Genomic DNA, 28,000 nt, shown 5'->3' on the forward strand with positions numbered 1-28,000 from the left:
CATAGTTGGAAAATTCGCCGACAAGACCACCATATGTAGTCGCGGCCAACGCGGGAGAAACCTTCTGAAATGTCAAATTCGAAAAAGATTCCCGCCAGGTCAAAACCCGCCCTCGCTGTTCTCCTCAGTCCTCAGCACAATGCCAATCCCTAGCGCGCTCCTCCGACGATTCTTTCATGGCAAACCTCAATCTCAACCCCTCCGCTGGAAGTAATTTCTCAGCCATGGATACCTCAAACACTAACCCTATTCTCTCCTCCAAATCCAACATCTACCACATCAGCGGCGTCCCGGTAGAGTTCCCCTACAAACCCTACGGCTCTCAGCTGGCCTTCATGAGCCGCGTCATCTCCACTCTTGACCGCGCACGCCGACAGGGCCACTGTCATGCTCTCCTTGAGTCCCCCACTGGCACCGGTAAAACCCTATCCCTTCTCTGCGCTTCCCTTGCGTGGCAGCAGCAACAGAGTCTTCGTCACCTCTCCAGCCCCGCTTCCATTGTCTCGCCGAATGCTGAGGTTGCCGATCCCCTTCTCCACGGTGGTGGTTTCATCCCTGATCCCGATGCATCTGGTAAGATATCCATTCTATTTTTTTAATCTAATTGTCTTTTCCTCTCTTTTTCTTTTGTAGAATCAGGGTTTTGTTTTTATCCTCGCAGGGAATCCAGAGATGCCTCAGCAAGGAACGAAAGCTAAGACCCAGAAGAGGCTCACGACTCCCAACATTTATTATGCATCGTAAGTGTTTTACCATGCGGTGGCTGCGGTTGTTGATTAGTGGTTATTTCGTATTGATTATGTTCGATTTTTTTATTTGAAGGAGGACACACTCTCAGATCAGTCAAGTGATTCGGGAATACAGGAAGACATCTTACCGCGTGCCTATGGCTATTCTGGTGACATTCAACTTTTACCTTGGCGTATCATATTGCAAATAAGTTAGCAAGTTTAAATAGCAGGAAAATTATTATGTTAGGATATCCTAATTAAAAATTAATCACAGTAGGTCTTAAGGATATTGCATTTTCTTTGAGATTAATACTATATATTTGTAATTAAATCAAACTTGTATTGCATCTTAAAATAAATTATAGAAATTTAAAGCTTGCAATGACCAAAGTTTGATCAAAATAGACGGACCTTTACCCAAAAAACATCTTATTAGTGGTTATAGCAAGCAGTTTGGATGAAAAATGTAATGCAAATAGTTGGTCACTTCTTTTTCATGCAAAGAATGGGCAAATTTAGTATTGGCTTCTCTAGATCTGGTGAATTTTCTTCACATAGTAGTTAGTATGCAACTTTTATGTTCATGCATGGTAACATATATATTAAACACCTATTTACTATTTAATGTTTAATATCCTTAGCCGCACATAATATCAAACAGATGTATGCAGTTGAGAAATATTTTCATTAGAGTTTTGGTTGTTTTTTTAGATTGTTTTTCATCATGACTCAGGTTCTTTTGAGGTACTAAATTTTTTGGTCTAGTAGTAAATGAAATATATTGTCATCTTTATTAGGCATCACGCAAGCACTATTGTACCAATAAGTATGTATGCGGTAAAGAAAACGTGGATGAAGTATGGTACATCCTCTGGCTCAGTTGACTACTAAAAGATATTTCCATCACTTGTATTTTGTGACATTTTTGGATATGCTGCAGTAAATTGCTCCTGAAGGATCAATCTGGAGGTTGTCTTGAGTTCAAGTTAGTAGATTCAAATTTGGTGGAAGTTGTTCAAATATATTTCTGTTTTTCATATATTTTGATTAGTCCTGGACGAAGTGATGTTAAAGTAATTTGCTAACAGAAATGCAAATAAAGTCAAAAGTCATCCTTCTCTTCAGATTGGTGGATGTTTTGAGGTTCATGATATAGAGGATCTAGTGAGGATTGGTCAACGTGTAAAAGGTTTGATATACCATTGCTCGTGCTTTGGACAATTATTACTACTTCTAGAATGTTGGACTGACGTCCTTTGTTTTATTTTTCCCTCCTTTTCAGGTTGTTCATACTTTGCTGCTCAAACTCTTGCAGCTGAAGCACAGTTAGTCTTTTGTCCATACAGCTACATCATAAATCCAATTGTTCGGAGAGCTATGGACGTTGATATCAAAGGATGCATTATAATTCTTGATGAAGCCCAGTATGCTTTTTAAATTTTTTGGAAAAAGCTATTTCAAAACCAGATTTCGTAACTATATTAACTTTGTAGTTTGCTTTTATAGATTTAGCTGTGCTAATTATATTGAAGTGCAAGTGATTATGAACTCCGTAATACTATATTTATGTTTTAAATATTAACATTACTGTTGCTAGCTTGCATGGTCTGTAAGCACAACCTTCCCTATTAGCTGCAAAACGAACATTTAATTGCTAACCTTTTTCTGTACGTTTATTTTAAGTAAGTTTTGGCTTGATTTTCACACTTTTCTATACATAAATACATCTTATTCTATGCCTTTTGAATAGCAACATTGAAGACATGGCACGTGAAGGTGGCAGTGTGGATATTGAAGAAGAAGTGCTTCATGGTTAGAAAACTACTTTTCAACGCCATTGCTTCCTGCTCGATAGATTAAAAAATACACTCATTGTAATTATTTTTCTTCTGAAGCACTTCAGGTAGAATTAGAGCAGTTGTGCATGAATGATAATCTTGCGGTGACATATAGACCACTATATGATGTCATTGAGGTAAATTTTATGGTTAGAAATATCGCACTTATTTGTTACACTCTACCTTACCATATGCGTTCAAATCTTCAGGGAATTGTAGGTTGGATCAATATGAGGAAAGATAATTTGCAGAAATGTGAATTTGAGCATTATTTATCATCGTGAGTTTTTTTCCTCATTGATCATCCTTTAAAAAAAAAAAATTTAGGCTGTCCTAAACTAGAGAGGATTAAATTTTCAAAGGTGTTTGGTTGGATTGATGAACACCAACTGTCCTTTATTTTGTTAAAACTAACCATTATTAATCCTTGGTTGATTGAGCACAGTTTTTGTTGTTTTGCCAATAACATTTGTATTTTGTGTCCTTTTGAAGTTCAAGAAATTTGGTTTGAGTATCTTAGTCTTTCTGAATGACAAGTATATAGTTTTAAAATTTATGGTATATGACAAGATTGGAGGCATAAAATAATTGAAGGTGGACATGCACTTGCTGCCTATGTTTCTTTCACAAAATTTATTTTGCTTCTCATTTTTTCAAGCAATCAATTATATCCGATTCACTTTTTTCGTGCATAATGTTTTGAAGTATTGAATGAGTATTTGCAATTTTACTATTTTCTCTTTAATTGCAGATTATGCATGTTTTATTGATTGCACAGTTTGCACTTGCTGGGTGATAAAATTTCATTCATAGCTAAGTTGAAACTGCCATAAATAAAAATGTTAAAGATGTATGTGGCAGAGTTTTGGAGGCTAGTGCAAGGTTTATGATAGTTAAATTTTGTGGTTCAATAAGAGTAGCAATTGTATATTGTATGATATTGGGTTTTGGCAGATAAAATTAGATGGTTTGGGCATGTATAATATAGAGTGACAGTTTCTCCAATATGGTTCTTAAAAGGAATGCAAAATAATTATGAAGTAAAACGGATGTATTAAAGTTAAACATGAGTAAAGATTTTAAAAATATATTTTTGTGCAACAGAATATAAGTTGTAACCTTTAAAAAGAATTAAAGCTGGAGCATATAAAGCTGACATGGATTATTGGGATAAATCTGATAATTTTGGTGTTGCTTTCTTTTGCATTGAGCTCCTTTAATATAACCAATCTACAAAATAATGTACAACAATGAAAGACTGAGTTTTGGCCTGGGAGTGCTTGTTGAAGTGAATTTCTTATCTATATCTGATTCAAATACGTAAGGTAGTATGTGAATATGGTTATATGTGCCGTGTAACTGAATTTTGAGTTCCATCATTGATTACTCAATTATTTGCATGTTTTGGTCCCTACACCTTTTGATTGCTATTGATTATTTGAATGTCTTATGCTTCTGGTACAAAGATGTGATTGATGGTTTTGATGAACATTTTTCAATTTGTAATAAAATATCTCTTTAATAGTGTTGTGAGCTAGAATATACGCAGTAGAGTAAGTTTTTCGTCTTGGTGATGTACAAATATCCAATACACCAATAGATAGTTGAAGAGAGAGCGAAACAACAATAAAAAATTTTTATGTGGAAAATACGAAGAGGGTAAAACCACGGGCCCCGCTCATGTGAAAAGATTCCACTAAATTTGAGAAAATTACAAAAGTTGACCCATCATTTAACTTAGAGATGGAGCAATTATAGTAGTTTGAAGGGTAGAAAGTCCAAATAGTGGTTGCGTTAAAGTTCAATAGCGTTTGGATGGAAGTGCGATTGAGGTTGGCGGCCGGATGGAAGTCCTGCAGCAGTTGGCGGCCGGACGGAAGTCCGATGGTGTTCGGAGGGTAGACGATGGTCAGTCGGAAGTCCGAGTGACGTCTGGTGGTGGCTTGACAGAGGTTGGCAACCATGCAGTGGACCGACTTCGATGGTTCAGTGGTGGTTGGGAAAAAGTACAGTGGTGGTCGACGGTCGGGTGGTGGCGTGGCGGCTATCGGCAACCGATTGGTGGTCCAACGGTGGTTGGTTTGAATTCCGACGATGGTCGGGAAGTCGAGCAGTGGTCTAGTTGGTTGATAGAAGTTTGCTTGTAGTGGTGCTTGGATGGAGCTCTAGATCCTCGAAGCCACCTCAGAGAGCTCTCCAATGTCTAGCAAAATCTCCCTCATGTAGAGGCTGAGGGTCTATTTATAGATTTTTGTGAGTGACACACTATGAATATAGAGGATATTTAGGGTAGATTTGGAGTGACCATCGAATGACCCATACTAATTCCCTGAATCATAGAGCATTTTCAAGCATTTATATTCCTTAATGATGTCAGAATTAAACAATCTTGTGCTTGTTGGATTCTTCTCGTCGAGCCACTCAATTCAACTATAAGTATGCCATACTTAGATATCATTTGGTCATCCAATTAATGATTTGAACCTTTTAAATATGCTTAGATCTCTTGATTTGGACCTGTTTGGGTTCGAATCAGATCAATTTTGGTGTCGTAGGGTTCGTCTCCTTGAGATGTTCAATTTGAATATAAGTTTTTTAAAATCAGAGTTCAGATAGTCCCAAATTTAATTTCAAAAGTTTCTAATTTGGATATGCCTCTAGATTCATGCTCAATTAAGATAATTTTTCGTGATGTATCAAATAAGAAGTTAAAGTTTCATTCATCTCCAAGTTTGGTACCTTCATTATCAATTTGGCTAAATATGGTCTCTTTTGGTCTTTAGCATTTGGTTCCATACTCTACAAAAAGTGTGTCAAGGATCTTGGATTGAATACCTAGAAATATGCTACAGAAAAAAAGGATTTTTGGTTGTATCTCACTTTCCTATCAACCGTGATTTTTCAATTCATTTTTTTTGAATTAACATTTAGTTTTTGCAATTATCAATATCACATATTCAAACAAAAGAAGTATTATTGAAATTAAAAAAAAAATAAATCTATGGTTTAATAGATTGATAAGTTAAATTACTGTCGATGACTGGTAGAAATCAAGTGGCGGAGCTATAAATTGAATATGGTTAGAGACTATAGTTAGCATTTGACTAAATTGATGAGATGTTTGTGCGACTATTCACATGGGCGGTGTGTTGTATTGTGTCATTGTGTGGAAGGGAGGAAACACATGCAAGACTAGTGATACCTTCTGCAGGACCGGTGGAACCTGGAAGACAAGTTAACAACACAGCAAAGGAAAACAACAATTGAAGAGAAATACCTCTGTATTCTCTGTATTCTGTATTGAAAAACTTTGTGTAGAGATGACAAAAGCTCCCTTCCTCTCTCTTTCTTTTCCTATATGTATTTCTCCTATTTACTTCTATTAGCTAATAAGTAAAAAGATAATAAAAAGCAACATGCTATTAAAACGGAAAAGAGGTAGTGGGGAATAAAAGTTCGTTAGCCATAGGTAAGTTGTTCCCTCGTTATTGAATGCATAACCTGTACTGCATCAGTCCTCCCCGGCTTCAGAAGAGCTCGACTCCGACGAGCTGAGTGTAATTGGAGCCTCATAGGTAGAATGATATGGCCAGATATCGGTGACGTTGAATGTGGACGATGTGTTACATCCAGATGGAAGTTCTACACGGTAGGCATTATCATTGATTTTTGCCACAATAGGGACAGGACCGATCTTTCGCTTTGCCAATTTGGAATAAGCTCCTGGTGGGAATCGTTCTCGGCGTAATCGCACCATAACGAGATCACCTACTTGGAAATTGCATGGCCGGCGGTGTGCATCAACAACAGCTTTATACCGTTGATTAGAGCGAATAATTTGTTGGCGAACATCATCAAGTAACTTGGAGTAGTCTTCCGTAAAGTTAGTAGCCGAGCTTGACTTGCATTTTGGTAGAACAATAACATCTACAACCAAGTTAGGAGCTTTAGTGTAAACAACAGTAAAGGGTGCTTTACCTGTTGATCGATTGGGCATAGCGTTGAAAGCAAATTCTGCCTTGCCGAGGACGTCCTCCCACTGCTTGGGATGTTCTTGCACCAAGCATCGAAGCATATTGCCCAGTGTGCGGTTAACCACCTCTGTCTGACCGTCCGACTGTGGGTGATATGCGGAACTGAATCACAATTCAGTACCAAGCCTTTTCCACAATTCTCGCCAAAAATGACTGATGAATTTCTCATCTCTGTCCGAAGTAATGCTTCTCGGAATGCCGTGTAATCGAACTATCTCGTGAAAGAAAATTGTAGCTATATGCGCTGCATTGGCGGTCTTTTTACAAGCAATAAAATGGCTCATCTTTGAAAACCGGTCTACGACCACCAAAATTGAGTCATGCCCCTTCTTTGTTCTAGGCAATCCAAGAACAAAATCCATGCTGAGATCTTCCCAAATGGAATCCGGTACCGGCAATGGCATATACAAACCGGTATTTTGTGCTCCACCCTTATAGCTTTGACAAATGGGGCAGCCGTCCACAATGCGGAATGCATCCCGCCTGAGTCTAGGCCAAAAAAATCTAGCTTGCAGTTGCTTTAGCGTATTCTCCTTGCCAAGGTGTGCTGCGAGACCGCCACTGTGAATTTCTCTGATAAGGTGCTGACGCCAAGATGATTGAGGGACGCATAGTAAATTCTGTTTAAAAAGGAAACCGTGCCGTATAGAGTAGTCCTCAACTTGTGTGCCTTCACTGCACTGTGCCCATATAGTGCCGAAATCCACATCCTCTTGATACAGTTCTTTCAAATGCTCAAGTCCCACGTTTTCGGATTGCAAACTGGTGAGCAGTGTCGCCTTCCTGCTGAGCGCATCTGCCACTCTGTTTTCATTTCCGGGCTTATGCTTTAGAGTGAACGTAAACCGTTGTAGAAAGAGAAGCCATCGGGCGTGCATACGGTTGACTGTTCGCTGAGTATTTATGTGTTGTAATGCCTTATTGTCACTGCAAAGAATAAATTCTTGATGCAACAAGTAAGATTCCCAGTGTTTTAAGGCACGAACTACAGCATAAAGTTCCTGCTCGTAAGCTGTCCATTTTTGTCTAGCAGGACACAGTTTCTCACTGAAGAAGGCCACCGGTTTTCCTAACTGTGATAGAACTGCTCCGATACCTATGGCGGATGCGTCGGTGTCCACTGTAAACAATTGATCGAAACTGGGAAGCACTAACACTGGTGCAGTGGTGAGGGCATCTTTGATCTTCTGAAAGCTCTGTTGCTGCTCGGAATCCCATCGGAACGATTTAAGCTTCAGGATGTCAGTTATTGGAGCCATTATGAGACTAAAACCTTTGATAAACCTCCTGTAGAAGTTGGCGAGCCCGTGGAAACTACGGACTTCAAAAAATGTTGTAGGCGTTGGCCAGTCTCGTATTGCAGCAACCTTATCGGGATCCACTTGAATTCCCTCTGCCGAGACTATGAACCCCAAGAAACGGATATGGGACGTTGCAAATGCACACTTCGGAAGATTAACGAACATCTTCTGTTCTTTTGACAACTCAAAAAGGGATTTCAGATGTTGAAGGTGTTGATGCCGGTTATCACTATAGACCAAAATGTCATCAAAATATACGATGCAGAACTTGTCGAGGAAAGGTTTCAAAACCTCATTCATTACTCGCATAAACGTCGAAGGTGCATTACATAGACCAAACGGCATAACCTTCCATTCATACAGGCCGTGAGGAGTTTTAAATGCCGTTTTCCATTCGTCCCCTGGCCTGACCCGAATCTGGTGATATCCGCTCCTTAAGTCGATTCTGGAGAAAATTGTTGATCCCGTAAGCTTATCTAGTAGCTCCTCTATCCTCGGCATCGGAAACCTATATTTGACAGTAATCTTATTGATCGCTCGACTGTCAATGCACATTCTCCAATTGCCATCTTTCTTTGGTAAGAGTAGCGCCGGAACTGCACAGGGGCTCAAACTCGTTTGGATGAGCTGTTTTTGAACCAAATCATCTATGATCCCGGCCAAGATCTGTTGTTCTTTCGGGTTGAGTCTGTAGTGTGGCAAATTCGGTAAGATGGCGTTGGGGTGAAAATCAATTTGATGTTGGATGCTTCGGAGCGGTGGGAGCTCGGCTGGCAACTCAGCTGGGCACACATCTGCGAATTGTTTGAGGAGATTGCCCACATCTTCAGCAGGAGCGGTTCCGCCTGGTTCCCTAGCTGTAGTCGTTTCCACGATCAGCAAGGCGAACATAGGTGAGGGTTCTTGCCAACTTTGAAGTAATACAGGTCCTGAGACCAAATGAGCCGCAGCTTGTTTGGCCGCACCCTTACTTATTGCTGAATTTTCAGTTGTCCTAGGTAACAACCTCAACTTCTTGCCCTTCCAGTCAAGCGAGTATGCATTGGCTCTACCTTCATATCGAGCATCTACATCAAACTGCCATGGTCGTCCTAAAATCAGGTGGCAGACGTCCATATCAAGCACATCGCACAAAACGTCGCAAACATATTGTTTGCCAATGGAGAAGGATACCCGACATGATTCGGTGACCAAGATTTCAATGCCCCTTTTTACCCAGCTGATTTAATATGGCTGTGCATGCTTAACTGTTTTAAGCTGAAGACCTTGGACCAAAGAACGTGAAACTATGTTTTCGGTGCAGCCGCTATCAATTAGAAGATCGCATACCTTGCCCGCTATAGTGCACCTCGTTTTGAAAATAGCATGTCGCTGGGAGGTAGGGGATTGTCTAGGTGCTAGCAACAGTTTTTCTAAAATGCCAAGGAATGGCTCCCCCTCATCCGCCTGGACTTCTTCAATATCCTCTTCGGCCTCAAATTCCGCCTGTTCTGGGTCCTCCCCTTCTTCTGCTTCAGCTAATTGCACCTGCTGTCTCTGTGGACACTCATTGGACTTGTGTCCGGGTTGGAAACAGCGGAAGCACTTCAACGTCGTAGGCTTTGCATATGGATTGGCCGTAGGGGCAGTTTTCGGTTTTGATATTGTCTTCCCATCCATTCCACTGCTAGACGCTGCCGATACAGATGTCGTCTGGTTTGTTCTCGGTAACACCTGGGAATGAGATTTTGTCTGTGACTCTTGCCAATGACGCCGGTTGGAGGGGGTTTTAGCTTTACGGTTCTGTTGTACCTCTACCTTCATTGCTAAATTCACCGCCTGCGGCATCGACCAAACCGAATTTAACTCCAACTTATCCTGGATACTGTCACTGAGTCCACCGATGTATCGAACAACTACTTGAGTGGGTGATTCGTGCAGATCATTCCTCGCGCTTAACCGATTGAACTCCTCAGTATACTCGCTAACGGAGCGCGAGCCTTGGGTACGATGTTGGTACCTCATGTACAAAATTTGCTCAAAATCAGTCGGTAGGAACTGTGCTCGCAGTAGCTGTTTCATCTTAGTCCAAGTGCGAATGCAGCCACGTCCTTCCCTCCTGCGGGATTGTAATACTTGCTCCCATCAAGCGCTGGCGCCCCCCTTCAAGCGACACGCCACATATTTTACCTTCTTCTCCGGCACAATGTCCATATAATCAAAGAAATTCTCGACGGACTTCTCCCAATCAAGATAATCCTCTATGTGCAAATGTCCGTCGAAAAATGGAATGTCTAGTTTCACCTTGAACTCACCCGCCGGTTGCTGAAAGCGCTGAAATCTTCTGTTTCGGTGCCAATCTGTGTTGAATCGCTGATCCGTCTCCTCTTCACTGGAATCCTTTGGATCGTAATAGCGGCGGCGCGGAGGGGTTTCGTCTTCCGACTCTTCCCGCTCGGTTGGATTGATTTGTAAGTATCTTCTCTGTTGTCCGTCATCATTCTCCCGCCGGATAGCTCGCTTATGTACAGGCGTTTCTTCCCGATGTCGATGAGTCTCTATCGCCCTGGCTGGATTGAACCCCCGGCGAACTTCGACGGCAAGACGTTGAATCTCTGCCGCTAATTCGTCAATTCTCCTATTGACTTTTTCCTGGTTTGTCCACAACGCATCAATGGTGCGGACATCCTCCCGAGCTGGTTCCTTGCCTTTGTCGGTCATACTTCCTCTTCCAGCGAAATAGCTCTGATACCAACTGATACCTTCTGCAGGACCAGTGGAACCTGGAAGACAAGTTAACAACACAGCAAAGGAAAACAACAATTGAAGAGAAATACCTTTGTATTCTCTGTATTCTGTATTGAAAAACTTTGTGTAGAGATGACAAAAGCTCCCTTCCTCTCTCTTTCTTTTCCAATATGTATTTCTCCTATTTACTTCTATTAGCTAATAAGTAAAAAGATAATAAAAAGCAACAGGCTATTAAAACGGAAAAGAGGTAGTGGGGAATAAAAGTTCGTTAGCCATAGGTAAGTTGTTCCCTCGTTATTGAATGCATAACCTGTACTGCATCAACTAGGACAACAGAGGGTGACATGTGCTGTGGGATTTCAACGAGGAAATATCACATGGTGGCAGGGCCTCCTGGGTACATGTTATATTGTGAAGCAAGATGCAATATTGGGTTGCGAGTGGAGTAGATCACAAATGTTGGGAAGCATTTACAGTAGATGATACATGGTAGATCATAGGGTTTTTAGCTAGATGAAGTGAGGATAGGTGCATACATTGGGATAAGTTGTCTGGATGGGCATGGCCTGAGGTAGAGCAGACACGTGGGTGCGGTTTTGTAGCAGTGCATTGCGAAGGATGCAAAGTGAGGATCAAATCTAGTGGTGAAATCAATAGGTATGTGGTTGCTGATGGAAATTCATATCCTTTTCATAGAAGTGTGGTTTGCCAGATAAGTTCAAATCAACTTCAATTCAAATCTAATCCTTCCTAATCCTAAACAATTCTCATTTAAAATAAATAACATCCAAGCAAATAATTAAACCAATTTTTAATTAAAAGAAAACTAGAAAATTCTAATTAAATGAATTGTTTGAAATAAACCCTAAACCTTATTTATTGTGCTCATTTAAGCCTTCTTTTGGTGTATGCAATGCAACTCATTTAGTTGGACTGGTGAAAAGGCCACGCAAGAGCTTCAACAAGGTGGAATTTCTCAACAATCTTTTCCGGTTCTTCAAGAATGTGCTACAAAGGTGCTTTTTCAGCATTCTCATATTAGTGCATGATGGTTCATACAATATTTTGATTTATTACAATTTTCTTTAATGAAGGCAATCAAAGCAGCATCCGATGCAGCACCAGATGAACCACGTTTAACTGGCATCTCATTAATAACTCTTGAAGGTGAGAAATCCTACTGTATTTGTTTGGTTTCTAACTCGTTGCTGTATTACATGAGTAACAATTTCTACCACAGGACTCTTCTCCTCGCTTAGTTATTTTTTCTCCGGGAATGGATGTCATGCAAATGATTATCAGCTTGCATTGCAACGTTCTGTCAAGCGAGATGGGAGTAAGTAGCATATTTCAAATATTTTCTTCAAAGAAAAAAATTCTGATTTAACTATTTTCTCACACTTTCTTATCCCAAGGATCATCTGAAGAAAATTGTGCCTTTTTATACTAGGCCAATATTTCTACCGTAAAGTGACATCGGTCATGATATGCATCTTTCAAAATTATCATGTTTTGGACTTTTTGTTTCTTAGAACTTTGAATTATAAAATGCTATTCTCAAAAGGAAGTTTCATATTATATGTAAAAGCAAATTGACATTTGGATTAAACCTTTTGGGTTTATAATTGTTCGTTTTTAACCTTTTTAGCCATTTGTTTTTATTTTGAAATTCTGCAAGGTCTCTTTAAATACTGTGTCAACAAATATTTTCTCGTTTTGGTGGCCTTGAAATCAATACGGCTTCTTTCCTAATTCTTAATTAGTATTCAGCGGTTACTAGAATTTCTTTGATGCTATCCAATGATTGCTCTCCATTTTTGTCGAATTCCTTTATCATTATTTTATCCAGATATCGCAACAGCATATTATTAGTGGCATCTTGGCTGCTGTATATTGGCTCTTTCAAATATTTAAAGTGCATTTTTCAGATAATGCTGCCAGTGACTGGACGATCTCTCTAAGCTTGTGGTGCTTAAACCCAGCTGTCGTCTTTAAAGAGATCGCAGAACTGTCTCTCTCTGTGATTCTAACATCTGGGTACGTATCAATGCTTTTGTATAAAGATGAGTCCAAATAAGTACTAATGCACTTGTTTATTCAGCGTTTTGGATTTCATTTCTCATAGGAATTCAAACCTAGGCTAAAAGACGTATTGTGAATATGGTCTGCTCTGAAGTTGGAGAAAAAACAAAAGATCCGCTCCAATGAAATTACACACACAATAACAGAAAACTTTAAAAATGATCAAACCTGATAGCGATTTTCTTGTAACTATATGATCAAAATTTTTAAAATGGCCGCTGAATTTTAAGATACCAATTTCTTTTAAATTTTGAAATAGACTTTGTTGAGGCACTCCCTTAGGCAACCTTCAACATTGCCACATGCCATAGTACTGAATTAATTGCATATTTTTCTGAGAGCACTTTCGGCGGGGTGCTTCTAAACCCAATGCCATGGCCGCCCAAGGGTGAAAAATTCAAGTTTTTCTAACATGCAAACTGACCCTCGAGATCACCACTGAACACATATAGTGTCTCACATGCATATAAAGCATTCTTAAGCACATCCAGAAGAATACAAAGATTCAAGAAATTTACCTGGGATCAGAATAGGTTGAACTAAGTGTTGAATCTGAAGTTTTTCTCTCTTTGTCTCTCTTCTCCATCGCACAAGAACCCCCTTAGCCCACTCTTGTGCTCGACTAGTTGTCGCTCTGCATGCATGCTCCTAGTAGGGTTTAAAAAGGAGAAATTGAGAATCAATGCATTTTGCCTTAGTGGGATGAGGTCTTAGCCCATAACAAAAAAATAAAAAAATAAAAATAAAAAAAGAAATAAATAAAAAAAAGATAAAAAAAATGAAATAAACCATCAACATAATACTTGTTCAAAGTAAATATTAGTATAATACAAAAATTTGGAAATAAATTCAAATTAAACAATCACTTAAATCTTAAATATGGCCCGAGGATCAAGATACAAGCAACCTCATCCTCACTTTAACATTCTTTAGAAGAATCCTCGTAGTTTGTGTTAGAGTCATCTTCAAAATTTTCTTCAACTATAATATTTTTTTCCCGACCCCCTTGGCATTGAGGAAACATTGAAAAGATTGGCACATACATACATTAGTACAAGAGGCATTCGAGAAGTGATGTTTTCACTTCTTAGGTGCTCCACTTTAGTCTGAATTCTGCCTGAAGATAACTATATCCGGGGTATGATTAGAAATACTTGGTCTTGTGAAGTCTACTTCAAAGTGCGGTTAAGTAGCAAGCATACTCTAATTAATCGACACTCTATCAAGCCTCTTGGCAATAATATGCACTTAGCCCCTTTTTCATGCAAAAGACTTTTGTAGAGATTGAAGAGGGGGCCAAGGATCTTCCTCTCCAGAGTACTTCTCGAGGGTCCACTCTCTCCCCTAAATAAGCTAGGTTATCGGTTAATATTGTGTTAAATGTAGTCTAAACAAAATATCAAAACAATAAAATGAAAAATAATATATTATAATTCAGATCACTTCTTTAAAAATTGGACCGAACCATTTTAGTTTCTGTTACGCCGGTCCAGCTTGGACCGGCTCATCCTGGACCGGCCCAGCCGGTGGACCGAACCATTTTGGTTTCTCAAGTTCTTAAAAATAAAGGCCCATTTTGACAATAATCCTCAACTATATTAAAGGCCCATTTTGATCCCTCAAGTTCTTAAATCAAAATAGTTCCACTTTAAGGGGTTGAGGGACTAAAATGATTCTTTGATATAGTTGATAACTATTTCACTCTTTCATAAAGAGTCAATGGGCTGTTTTGATCTTTTTTTTGACAATACTGCTAATATTTTTGGTCCAATAACCCCACTTAGATTTGCCATTAATATGCATATGGCACCTTTAACAATACTTGGTCTATCTTCACAAAACTTGTTGGGAATCTGTAATGAAATGTGTCCGTTGGTATCTTTGTAACTTCACCATTTCTACAGTTAGAATTTCTGTATTATTCTATTTTAAATATGTTATTGTTGCAAATTTCCTTTTATCAATGTTCTCACTTCGAATTGTGTGGGTATACAGGACGCTTTCTCCTGTAAGCTCTTTTTCATCCGAACTTGGTGTACGGTTTGACACTTGCATGGAAGCACCACATGTGATTAATACGGAGTCCCAGGTATGTATAATATTCTTTTATGTCTTTGAATCTTTCTTTGGATTTCTATTTTCAACGATTATCCTTTTCAGCTTTGGGCAGCAGTTTTCTCTTCTGGAGTCGGGAATATTCAGTTGAATGCTAGCTATAGATCTGCTGATAATTATGCTTTCCAGGTATGTTGTCAATTTGACATAAGTTCAATTTTTTTTTTTTTTGATTTTTTGCATTGGGCTACACCGACTTTATATGCTGATTAAACATTGCCTATCCAGGATTCACTGGGAGCAACGTTGGAGGAAATTTGTAAGATTGTACCAGGTGGTGCTCTTGTTTTCTTCCCTAGTTATAAATTGTTAGAGAAGCTACAAGCTCGTTGGCATCAGACAGGCCAATGGTCTAGGTTAAATGCACAAAAAGACTTATTCATTGGTAAGATTTCCCTACACATTGTATTTTTTGTTATTCTGTTTTACATAGGCATCCACTTAGATTTAAGAATCTCTAATGAATTCAAAATCACTTGATATGATTTTGATTATGTCTGCCATGTATACTGACAGCATATGCTAAGTTACAGGAGTTAGTGCATCTTATATTACAGACAATAAGCAATTGGAGTTATCGACTTTATAAATGCAATTACATATGTTTCTTACAGAGCCAAGGGGAAGTACCAATGAGTTTGAGCCAGTTCTGAGAGGCTACTATGATACAATTTCTGGAAAAAGTAAAAATGTACCAGGAAAAGTTAGACTTGGTCTAAAGCGGTCACTCAAACATTCTGGCTTTAAGGATTCTCATCAAAATCTAAGTAAAGGGGCTGCTTTTCTTGCGGTTTGTCGAGGAAAGGTGAGCGATCAAAATACCCTCATTTCTAGTACTTGCACAACCGAAAATTTGATTTATTTTTTTAATATATTTTCTTTACCGATGGGTAGTGTTTTATTATAATGTAATGTGCTTTTATCCATTTTGTGTTTTGAATGTTGAATTTCCATGGTGTTGTTAAGTCTTTCTGTTTCTCTGCTTGCTAAAGTTCTATGGTCTAATGGTTTCTCTAAGTTGTACTCACCGTTGAAATTGTTGCTGGTTCTATTTTGATTGTGGCTATGTGTGAATGCTTGCCATAAAACAGTAAGCATTTCAATGTATTTTTCTAAAATTACAAAAAATAATGCATATCTAATCTCAAACAGGAAATGCTGCATTGTCTAAAGGGCCGAGAGATCTAACGTGTATTTTTTGCACATATGTTCATTGAAGTTTTGGTATAGATAATGGTTGACACTATTTGTGAAAAAAATTTCATTACAACAAATTAATGGGCATAAGCGTTCATTTCTAACTTTGTTGAAACTCGCGTTAACCTGAACAGCATGTTATTAACTTATGGAGTCTTATGTGTTATATCTATGTTAATGTATCAAAAGTGAAACTTCAGATTTTTTTTTCTATAAAGAGTAGTATTACCTATTTTTAAAATTGTAAACGAGTTTCCATAAGGATTGCCATCACTTACTGTTACTGCTACATGTTCCTGTCAGTAGTACTGCATTTTGTGAAGAATTACATGCCGTTTTATTTGTGCTGAATTCTTAGTTTCCAAACAGATAATTGTTAACTAACATTTAAACAATCAATACCTATTGATTATCAACGATGCTCCAAATACCTACTTTTTTATCTTTTGCTGAAACACATCATTCAAAATGAGACATATCTATTGATTCATTTAAATGCTTGCTTACATTTAAAGAAATTATTAGAATTATTTGGTGGTTTGTTAACTGTGAATCTTTAATTTAATTTGATTGTAGTCATACTAGGCATCATACTAATTACATTTGAAAACTGTAATCCTTAGAATTCCTGCATTGAAGTGAGGGACATTATCTGTTCATTAAATTTCTTGATATATGCTGTTGTAAAATAAATGAAAGGTAATGAATATATATGTACTTGTTAATATGTTTCAAATGGACCTTCTAAAATTAAGTTTCGTATGTTATTCTTCCCATTTAATATGTTAAATTAAGATTTTATAAATATTCTTCCCAATTTGAAGGCAAAATCTTTATCGTTAATTTTTCATCATATTTGTTTAGCATCATTCTCTTGGTAGGGTTACAAGATCTATCTAGTTTTTATTTCCAATGAAGAGTTATTCACTTCTTCCCGGTACACTTGGTGGAATTATTCTCATAATCTTAAGTTGATTTATGTAAGAAGTTTATTCATTTTATTAAATTTCTTATATAATCTAAAAGTTCTTGCTAAGTTGATAAATATTATGTTATAAATTAAAACGATTTAAATGGATCCAAACAGATATTAAATTAATGATTATGAAACACGTGTTCCACAATTTACTTTGGATTCACAGGGTGGGTACCATCAATTTCAATGGGTGATCATTTGAATATAGTAGAGATTGCACATATTATTTAGACAAATAAGTATTGCAGTTCCGTTTGCCTCGGAGAAAATATGGATCTCATTATCATGGAAGACACTCTTAGTCTCTTCCGAATTGGTCAAGGACGCTCATTATCTTTTTGAAAGGAATTATTAACTCCTATTTCATTTTCATAGATTTAAGAAAGTTAACTTGCAAAAAAAAAGACCAAAAGAATCAATAAATGTACTAGATGAAATTTTAAATTTCTCAATACTTTGCAGAGACATTCAAAAAGTTTATTTTCTCAAGTCATGTATATCGTCATGATACCTAGTTTATTCTTTGAATAATTGTACATGTCCTCAACGCTTAATATTCGTTGCTTGTTTTTATACCGTCAAGTGCAACCACCTTCCTCTGAGAAAACTGAAAATAATATGGAAACTCTGACTTGTCATGTTTTATTTGGCTACAAAGGTATATCTTTATATTTATTTCTTTCTGTATTAATAATGCTAATAAGCCTAACCCCCTATGTATCCTTTGAAGGTATCAGAAGGAATTGACTTCTCAGATGACAATGCAAGAGTAGTTGTATCCTTCTCATAATATTGAAGATTCATGCACATGCACGCACATTCAGACTATATTTAGGTGTCTACGAGACAATTAAATTTAGTTATCTATCCTTGTCATCTTGAGCACTCATATTTTATACACAATGGTTCTTTAAAGTTAACCTTGACAACTTCAGGTAATTGTTGGCATTCCATTTCCGAACAAGTAAGCCTTCTCTTGACATTTTATTAGATCATCTAATGTTGTCGGTTATTATTTTGTCCTTCTAATTGTTTGAACTTGTGTTAGAAATGACATTCAGGTGATGTTGAAAAAGAAATTTAATGACACTTACAGATCCTCAAAAAATCTCATAAGTGGAAGTGAGTGGTATTGCCACCAAGCATTCCGTGCCTTAAATCAGGCTGCAGGTATATCAACTTATATTTAATTTATATGCAATTTTCTTGCCAAATGTTGTGAACGTTTTTAGTAAAAAAAATGAAAATGAACTACATTTTTCCTATTTAATTTGTTGCTAACTCATTGCAATTGAGTGAATGCCTCGGAAAAATATTTTTGTATGAATATTGTTGGAACCCCACATATTTATTGCAAAGATGGAAATTAGGATCCAATGAAATATATCCTGACGTCTCTTTCCAGTCCTGATTGCTCTCGCATGCTTTCTTAAAAAAAAAAAAAAAAAAAAAAAAAAAAAAAAAAAAAAAAAAAAAAAAAAAAACTATGCAGATTATGATGAGATCATTCTATCTATCCCTCTTTTCATATGTTAGACAATTATACGGGCAATATGTTTTAGCAATGCTATTATAATTACAAATCATTTATCTTATGTTTTCATGATAGTCCTAACTGAGTAATGATTAATTTTTGTAGGTCGTTGCATCAGGCACAGGTTTGATTATGGAGCCATTATTTTGTTAGGTATGACCAACTCTGCAATATATCCTTTCGATTATTTTCTGAGATAACAATCATTTCATGGTATAATTTTAAATATGGACTCAGCTTATTATTGCTCAGATTTACTTCAATTATTTCGGCTGTGATTATTGATGTTGGTAGATTGAAACTTACAGTATACTTGGGATGACGTAAACATAAGATCTTGATCATGTTTACCTCCTTACAATAGAAAATCAAGTTGTTGAGTACTTGAGTGTGAAAGTATTTAATAATTAATAATTATTATGTATGGTTGTTCAAATAAGTAGTTCATATGATTAGTTTTTTACATTAAAAAAAAAATTAAAAGCTTAAAGTGCCAAGCGAACACAAATAATAATTTTAATACTTATATTTGTTTCCTTTAACTGTTTGTGATATACTTATAAGTATATTAAATAGCATTTATTAGAACTAATATTTTTATATAACTCATCATCTTATTAAATTTTCATTATTATATTTACAAGCATTTTGTATTCCGTGTATCATATTTAAATTACATATAATTGTTTAGTTTAGTAAAACTGTTTTATTATTCAATTTTATAAGTATACTTATTATCATTTGAACTTTGTATGTAATTTATAGGTTGCTATATATATATATAATAGTAATTAGATAATTTTTTTTGCTTAGCATTTCTTTACTCTAAACTGTTCTTGTTAAATAATTTTTCAATAACGTTTTTAAATTACTAACATGCTTTAGGATTAATATATAATAAATTAATCATAAGTAGTTATTTTATTAATAATTAATTATAATTGATTATTATAAGTTAATTATAATTAATTTTAAATTAATTATAATTTATAAATAGTTAATATTAGAAAAAGAAGAAGAAAAGAAGAAGTAAAAAACAAAGAAAATAATAAAAAAAAAAAGAGAAAAAGAAAAAAAATGAAGAAGTGGGGAGAGCGTGATCCCTTTTGTTTAGTTCTAAATCCTGTACTCGACACTAGCGACGAGTTGGCGGACATCCCTACGCGCTCATGTAGCGTGAAGGGGACAAAATAAGTACCCATACGTGGGAAAACTACTGTGTTCTCTTTTCAACATGTGCTCAGAGACCTTTAAGCCCTCATGTAGCGTAGTGGGGATTGAAGAAAATGCTGCCGCGGTGTCACTCGACATCTACCTGAAGCGCTCATGTAGCATGGAGGGGAAAGTTGCTTCTTGATTTTTCCCCTAAATGGGAGAGACGTCGGGAGGCTGTCAAAATTTGGACTGAAAATATAAGGAATTGGGACTTGAACTTGCAAAAATTGATTACAGAGGACATGCTTTAGAACTCAAGTGACTAATTGAAATTTGAATCTAATTGAAATGAGAACTCGACTTGAATAAATATAAAAAACTTGAAATGCACTCTATGCAACTCAAACTCAAACAAATTATAATGAACTTGATTTGAATCAAATGACAAGGACTCGAGCATACAAGGGACCTGTACCGAATTGAATGCAAAGAACTTGAACTTGATTTGAATATCAAGTGAACAAAATTTGGACATTTGAACTCAAGCAAATATTTGAATTGGATACAGAGAACTTGAACTTGTACGTCGAACTAAACTTAAACTAAATACGGACCGCAGAGAATTGGACTTCAATGCAATAAATACACTAGGAGATTAAAATGTGAAAGTCCTAAGTTATGATTCAAAAACTCTTAAATAAACACCAACATTTAAGGAAATCAAAGGACTTGTGGTGGAATACTTTTTGATATAGGCAGCATACAAGCAAACATGTTGGACTCCTTTACAACCATTGAAAAATCAATGTGTGGTGAGCATCAACGAACAAGACCCAATGCAATTGAACGTTGAAGAAACTCTTAAAGCATACAAGTGATAAACACAAGTGAATGGAGGAGGTCAATACACTACGAATGTAACAAGTTGCAATGCATGCATCATATCTTGTAAAAGAGAAGTTTCCTACATTTGTATTGCATATAACGACCCTATAAGTGTCATTAAAGGAGTTGCGAGGAATATAACATTCGAACTATCAATGTCAACCCACTTGTGGAAGAACACAATAGTTCCCTGTGAACTACGACGACTGATGGAATTACTTATGAATAATAATAGTGGACATGTAGTAAGTATGGTAAATCCATTGTGGACTCAAGTAATATGTTCTCCGCAAGCAAGGATGTAAGGCTACAGTGAAGGCAATTGCCTAATGACGATGGCGAAAGAACTGTTGTATACACAACAACACATCTACGGACCACTGTAGAGGACCCTTGATCTATACAATACATTATTTAAAGTAAATACGAAAAAAGCCACAATGAGAGCAAATACTTGTGGGCAGATGCAAAGAGACTTCAACAAATGCAGTACCCCACAACCAACAACCATGCGCGAATAAATATATGAAATCCTTAATAATACTGTTGGCAGTTGATATGTGGAGTTCACATAAGTCTTGCAAGAAGACATGGTAGCCCCCACTACATCTATTTGCAAGCATTGATGGGAGTTTGTAGTGGGCATATTAGCTTGTAGATAACGATGATGGATAAGATATAAAAGCAATGATCTCTCTGCAATCGATATCAGATGTATAAAAGATGTAAGTGACAGTTGTCACAAGAATTGGAAGATATGCAAGCTCCTACAGGTCTTCATAGAAGACCTGTCATGCTCTCAGCACGCTAACCACAAGCAAACGTAGAAGAGTCCTCACTCATATAGTGGTCCACTCATAGGTGATGACTATTAATGTGCAGTGGATGTTAAATCATCCCTACAGTCGATAACCACTCAGCATCAGTCAAATACATCAGCCTTCTACAGGCAATGATAAAAGATCTGCAATATATATAATCTCTTTACAAATACAGATGTACGCATCACATTTCACCTGTGGATAAATGTATAAAGACTTCAGTAAATACAGTATCATATAGTCAGTTTTAGTCTGCAAATGAATACATCTACCTGCGGCAGTTGCAGATGTATTATAGGGACCAAAGCCCACAACAAAATGCATAAAGAATCCAGCAAATGCAAGTACCCACTAACCTTTGTAGGAGACACCCGTTGTGTACACGAAATGTCATCTATGAACAAAATGCCACATGACTACAATAAATGTAAATGCCTACGGGCCACTGAGAGAGACCCGTTGTCCACCTAATATGCCACCGAATTCGCAATCTTCATGCAAGCAGACAAAAGGTGTTTATAAATATTTTAAAGTACCCCCACACATGCACCATAATTTGTATATACATAGGTATATAAAAGAGGCAAGGGTAATCACAAAACCCGCATGGGCTTCGACGAGCGTGTTGTGAGAACACACATGATGTTTAGGGATGATGCGCGGGTCAATAAATAAATCTAAGCTTGAGCTCGATTCTTCTATGCAGGTAGATATGAGTCGACATGGCTCTAATCATTAAATAAATATACGATCACGAGGTCGACTGAGATATTTATTTATACATTCATATTAGGCCTTCAATAAAGAAAATTCACAAACAAAGGAAAATGACCCCAAACACTTTGATGATGGCTGTGTTGAATGAAAATGTCAACCAGAGGGGTTAACTCCAACCATTTCAAATGCCTCTAAAATTTCACAAAATTTAAATATTTTCAAGTGACCTCAAAATCACCTCGATGATGGCCGCGTTGAATGTAAATCTCAACCAGAGGGGTTAATTCCAAATGATTCAGGATACCATACCAAATACTTAAGAATCCAAAAATCATTCCAAAATCTAGACATAACCATCCAACCACTTAAAGCAAAATCCATTCACCCTCCGCAATAGTTTGTTGAGGTGGACAAATTGAAATTTACTTCAGCTCATATAGAGCATAGTCGCAAACATCACTAGGATTCATTCTTAAAAAATCTCCTGTTAGTAAGGACGTGGTATGTGTCTTCTAACCGACAGTTTTGTCGCCAAATGACACCACATGATACATGGTTATGACCCATGACCATTTGAACCGAGTGGTTTTTGCCTCCAAATGACACCATGAAATAACAGTTATGGCCAGAGTCAATATTTTCCTTAGTGGCATCAAATCTTTGAGATAAGAATCAATAGGATATGATCGATAGGGCACACAGCCTTCTATTAGCTAAGGTGGATTCAAATTTGCCCCATGAGACACACAATCCCTCCAAGTTTATAAGGTCCCCTTGGATGAAGCAATCTGATGGATCGGTTCACCCGGTCCGGCCTGGACCCGTGCGGGCCTACAGGCGGAAGAGAGGGGGGCGGGCGGACCGGCTGGACCAAGGGGACCCACCCACTTAAGTGGGGGTAATTTGGGGATGGGAGGAATTTTGGGGATGGTATGAAGAGGGTCATTAGGGTTTAGTTTTGGCATCATGAAAAGAAAAGTCTCTTTCTAGTTTTCTTCTCCTAGTCTTCTTCTTGTTCTTTTCTAGGATTTTCTTGTGGGAGATCTTGTCCTTCTCGAAGTGGACAAACTTATCTTATTTTCTCTTGGCTTTCTAATGCAAAGGTTTTTGTTTTTCATCCCAACTCTCTTGTGATTATTTCTCTTTGATTTTGGTGGAGAAATTCCTCTCTTTTGGGGGGAAATTAGGGCAAAACCGAAATTGTGAAACCCTAGGGCGTATCACAATCCATGGCTACAGACAAGGATCCTTCTTTTAGGTTGGGTCGATTACCTCCTCTGACTAAGTAGACTAGGGACCACGATGACCCGGGACGACGAAACCATGGTATCTTGATTGGGCTCATAATCACTTCCCCCCACTATCCGCTTTAAGTATAAGATGATGAAATTTTGAATATCAAACTTTCCAAATACCCATGCCAATGCTGCTACTATATGTCGGATACTGTGTATCTACGAGTACGACGTATTCATTGATGACTAGCCTTAATCGAAAGTTCTCTCTCGTGACCGAGGGTGGTAATTAACTATAGGGGCTTGCGCCTATAGGAAATCATAACTCATATCATAAATTTCTTGCAAAATGAGGGCAAAATTTCTGGTTAGTGTCTTATCTACAATCCTATCTGCCTTCCTGAAATTTATCCCATAACTTAATTTCGTTAAAAGCTCCCCTAAAAAAAAAGCAAGGGGGTGGAGGTTGCGGCCGAATTTTTCGGAGCCCACAAATGTATTTCACAATCTAGAAGTGTTTGCTCACTCATTATATGAATAGAAATATGAGGCGAGCATATTGATTATACATTAATGACAAAACAATAATGTTAGAGTAGATAATTTACATAAGTTTGAGTTTTTCATATTGTTCTTAGCATAATTTAAATTAATCGTTTCATAATAATGCACTTCCCAATTTGTCTAAATTGGATCCTTATGCGGACTATTAGGAAAGGTCAGACACATGTATTCATATATTTTTCTTTTTAGGATAATAAACATCCTCTACTCAATAAGGATTTGATGTTATGAAATTTAAATGCAAGTTCAAAACTATCCATGAGCTAGTGTCCTCGCTTTTTTCCAAGAGTTAAAAATATCAAACCATCCATCCTCTTGAATATCATTAAAAATAGTGGCGTGTGTGATTCCAATATTTACATAAATTGGATGCATCCAAGTTTTCACAATGAATGATTTCAATTGCATGAGTATAAAGTTTCAAGTGTCTTGGAATTAAATATAAGGATTGTTGATGATATTTATACATTATTTGATGGTTTTGATTAGAAAATGCATTTATAAAATTAGATATTAAAGTGATATGCCACTTAATTATTTCTTTGTTTTGACATATGCTTTATGAATTATAAAGTTATTATTAAATTAATGAAATTTTATCTATAATCAGCTTTCATTTTTTAATTCACAATCAATGGTGTGAATTTGAACTTGAAGATGATAAATCCGTGGGTGCAAAACTATGACTTGGAAAAAAGCAATCATTCTCCTCCTAGGCTGTCTCCGTGTATCTATGTAGTGGTGGAAGCAACGAAGGGCTCCGTATGCCTCCACTCTATCCTAATATTTAAGAAAAGGTTTTTACAGCTTTGTAGAAAATGTGTTCTACCGCTACGTATGTGTTTGTTGAAATATTTGTGTTGATATACTATGTCTGATATCTTTTATGTTTTGTGCATTTTGGCTTACTTCCAGATGAGCGTTATAGGGAGCAACGTAATCTTGCTTATATATCAAAGTGGTTGAGGAGCTCAATTAAATTTTATAAGAGCTTCGATGACTCATTGGAGGGACTGCAAACCTTTTTCAGAGATACGAAGGTCTTATATTGATAACCTACTTTTGATTTCATTAAACTAAAATTTACTTGATGTTATTTTGTGATGATTTATTTGACAGAAACTACAGATTTCGGATGAGGATTCTAATGATCTTACTGATCTTAATAATAATAAGGGGAAATCCGAGCCTTTTAAGTCATCAAAACAGGCGACTCCACCAAAGGGGAATCAGAAAATAAATAAGTCCAGCAATCGTATCGAAAAAATTGATTCAGATAAGAAGACTTCAGCCAAGATTAACCAGTTCACAATAACATCAGCTTGTTTAGTTAATGATAGTTCTCTTGGCTTCCAGCCACAAACTCCAACAGTTAAGAGAAGGGCTGGAGAGTCAAATGAGAAAATTTTAAACTGCTGCACTTTCAATGATTCTGAAAATAAATCTCTGAACTGCTTATGGTAATTACTTCTATCTCTCTCTCTCACCACTCCGGGCTTTTATTACTTACCCTTAACCTGCTTTGTTTTGTGATTTCAATTTTCTTTTTTGGCGTGGAAAATTGAAATTATTACAGGTCTCAATCATTCTCCCCTGGAAGCAGTCCAGATTTACCCATGGTTATTGATGAAGATGTCAGAAGCACTGGGCAAGACACTTACCCAATTTTCCGGAATTTACATAAGTTTTCAGATTTCCCAACCTCGTTAACATGTGGTAAAACTTCAAATGGATTAGCTTCACAGGATGTTGGCATATTATCAGTTACACCTGCAAAAATAGCATCTTCACTACCTTCTGATCCTAAATTGGAAAATTTATCAGTTCTCCAAAACTTCCATCAGTTTCCAGAAATTCCTTCCTCCTTATCATGTGGCACAACTGCAAATGAATTTGCTTCTCAGGATATTGGCCTATCAACCGTTACTCCAAAAAAATTAGCATCCTCAGAGCCTCCAGACGCCAAACAAAGTCAGCATTGTGTTATGAGCATAAGCTCTTGTAATCAGAAGAAAAGGAGGTTGAAGGTCTTGCAGAACAATAGCTATCCTGAAATGCACTTTTCAAATCTGTGTTTTGATGAATCAATTGCTCAGCTTGCTCTTCCTAGCAGCATCAATATTCCTAGAAATATTGATCCAAGAACTGATTATTCCTTGGAGGATAATGAGAAAGTGAAACTAGAGCTGTTTAAATCTGAAAGTCAGGATATCATCTTTCAGTCTTCTGATATTTGCAGTGAAATAAAGCTGCATGTTAGCTGCTCATCCTGCAAATATCCCTTGGGATTGCCTAAGAACAGATTTCTTGTTAAAAGCCTCATGATACTATCATCAAAACTCTTTCTGTCATATATTCGGACATATGGAACTCATGGTTCCTTTACGCCAGAGTGTCTTTCAAAGACTCCCCCGACAGTCATAAATGTCTTAAGCTGTGAAATGTTGTCCATCAACGAGCTAATCATTAAAGGCAATGTGAACAATTTCTCAAAGCATGGAGTATGGTGTGAAGAAGATGGTTGTGTATTCAAAGCTATATTTTGCCCCTTTTGCAAGAATTATGATACTTGTCTTGGTGTCCACGTTTTAGCAACTGATTCCTCAAATGCTAGCTTACTAAACAAGGTAAAATTTTATAATTATATGTAATTTATGCAATGGCTCATGCAAAATTTGACACCAGGAACTTGGGAAGGCTTATTTTATTTCTTCCTTTGTAGGTTCTCTTTTATGCAGATTGCCTATGCATTAGTGAACCAAAAACATTCAACGAGGTAAGCTTATTTATTACAACTTTTGTCCACTCTGATTAAAATTCTCATCTAAAATTATCTGTTCTTTATTACGTTTATCATTGAGTGCTGAATTTGATTTAATTGACCATATTGGTACATTTATCAATTTGAAGATTCAATTTCTCCCCATTTATGGCAAAACATTACATTTGAGTCTCTTAAAGCTCATGCTTTCATTGTTTTTTCATCCTCAGAGTACTCTGCCCAAAAATGATAACCTTCTTGGTGAATCTTCTGATCATATTGAAAATGAGAAATATACTCCGCTCGAAGAACCCGCTTGTGATGCAAAGCAAAAGCCAGCTGCAATTATGAAATATACTGACAATCCTCAAGCCAAGAAGCCTGCTTTCAGTCCTAAGGAAAGGCTCGTTGATCATAAAAATGCCGACAGTCATCAACCTAAGCCAATAGAAATTGAGAAATTTACTTACCAACCTCAAACTAAGCCAGTTAAGTTTGAGAAATTTCCTTCCAATATCCAAAAAATGACAGATCAAACTGTGAAATTTGCAAACTGGTCTCAGCCCCGGGGCTCTAATTCTTCAGCCACAACAAAATCAAAGGTTTGAAACCATCATCATCATTTTTTTTTCATTTTTCATTGAAGGATGAAAATTTTGGTTATATTATGCAGCTTAAACTACCCAAACGGCAAGAAAATTCCTCCAAAAAATGATGAATTCACATATGATGGGCAAATTACTTGGAACTCTCAGCCTTCAGATGATGATGATACTGCCACGCATTTCATCACTCCTACAGTCATAAAAATAGGTATTTTTTTTAATGCGAATATGACATGCATTCTCATCAAAATGCCTACATCTCGCATTAATTATTCTCTACATTACAGTTTACTGCATCTTCTATGTTCCACAGTTCCAAGTGTTAGATAGAGCCCTGGAGCTGAACTTGTTGTGTATATATATGTTAGGCCCATTATTTGATGCAAACTACTTTGATTTTTTTGATCTGATGACATTATTGAGCAGATTAGTTTTCTTAATAATTCAAGCAAAAATTAGTTTTTTTTTTTAGTTGAAAATTTTCGTTTGTTATATTGGATCTAATGGGATTGAGAGATTTAAATTGGATTTATTCTTCAGGTTGACTTTCACTACGTACTTTCAGCCGAAAATTATTGAAATATTCTAAATAGTTGAAACTAAGCTAAATCATCAAATTTTAACTCAAATCATTGAAACTATTTAAAGTTAATTGAAATTCATTCTGACATTATATTTATATATTTAAAATTTAATTAAATGCTTTATTTTTTGAGGAA

The 28,000-nt window shown here is 36.8% G+C and overlaps 1 protein-coding gene across 1 annotated transcript; it reads left to right on the top strand.

The window, feature by feature from the left end:
• On the top strand, positions 1-27,752 carry LOC110101508 (Fanconi anemia group J protein homolog). The gene is made up of 28 exons (XM_020829426.2): positions 1-573; positions 662-740; positions 823-898; positions 1,529-1,593; positions 1,672-1,716; positions 1,820-1,920; positions 2,014-2,155; positions 2,482-2,543; positions 2,627-2,706; positions 2,779-2,849; positions 11,563-11,650; positions 11,729-11,801; positions 11,875-11,970; positions 12,563-12,671; positions 14,712-14,805; positions 14,877-14,960; positions 15,060-15,216; positions 15,446-15,636; positions 17,735-17,779; positions 17,940-17,968; positions 18,053-18,174; positions 18,644-18,691; positions 24,831-24,955; positions 25,035-25,375; positions 25,492-26,542; positions 26,638-26,691; positions 26,907-27,278; positions 27,350-27,752. Exons 1-28 carry the CDS (start codon positions 177-179, stop codon positions 27,389-27,391), a joined length of 4,239 nt encoding a protein of 1,412 aa, XP_020685085.1. The 5' UTR covers positions 1-176; the 3' UTR covers positions 27,392-27,752.
• Positions 27,753-28,000: the final 248 nt, after the last annotated feature.

The sequence above is a fragment of the Dendrobium catenatum genome, unplaced genomic scaffold (genome assembly GCF_001605985.2).
Source record: "Dendrobium catenatum unplaced genomic scaffold, ASM160598v2 fragScaff_scaffold_847, whole genome shotgun sequence".
In the NCBI taxonomy this organism is placed as follows: domain Eukaryota; kingdom Viridiplantae; phylum Streptophyta; class Magnoliopsida; order Asparagales; family Orchidaceae; genus Dendrobium; species Dendrobium catenatum.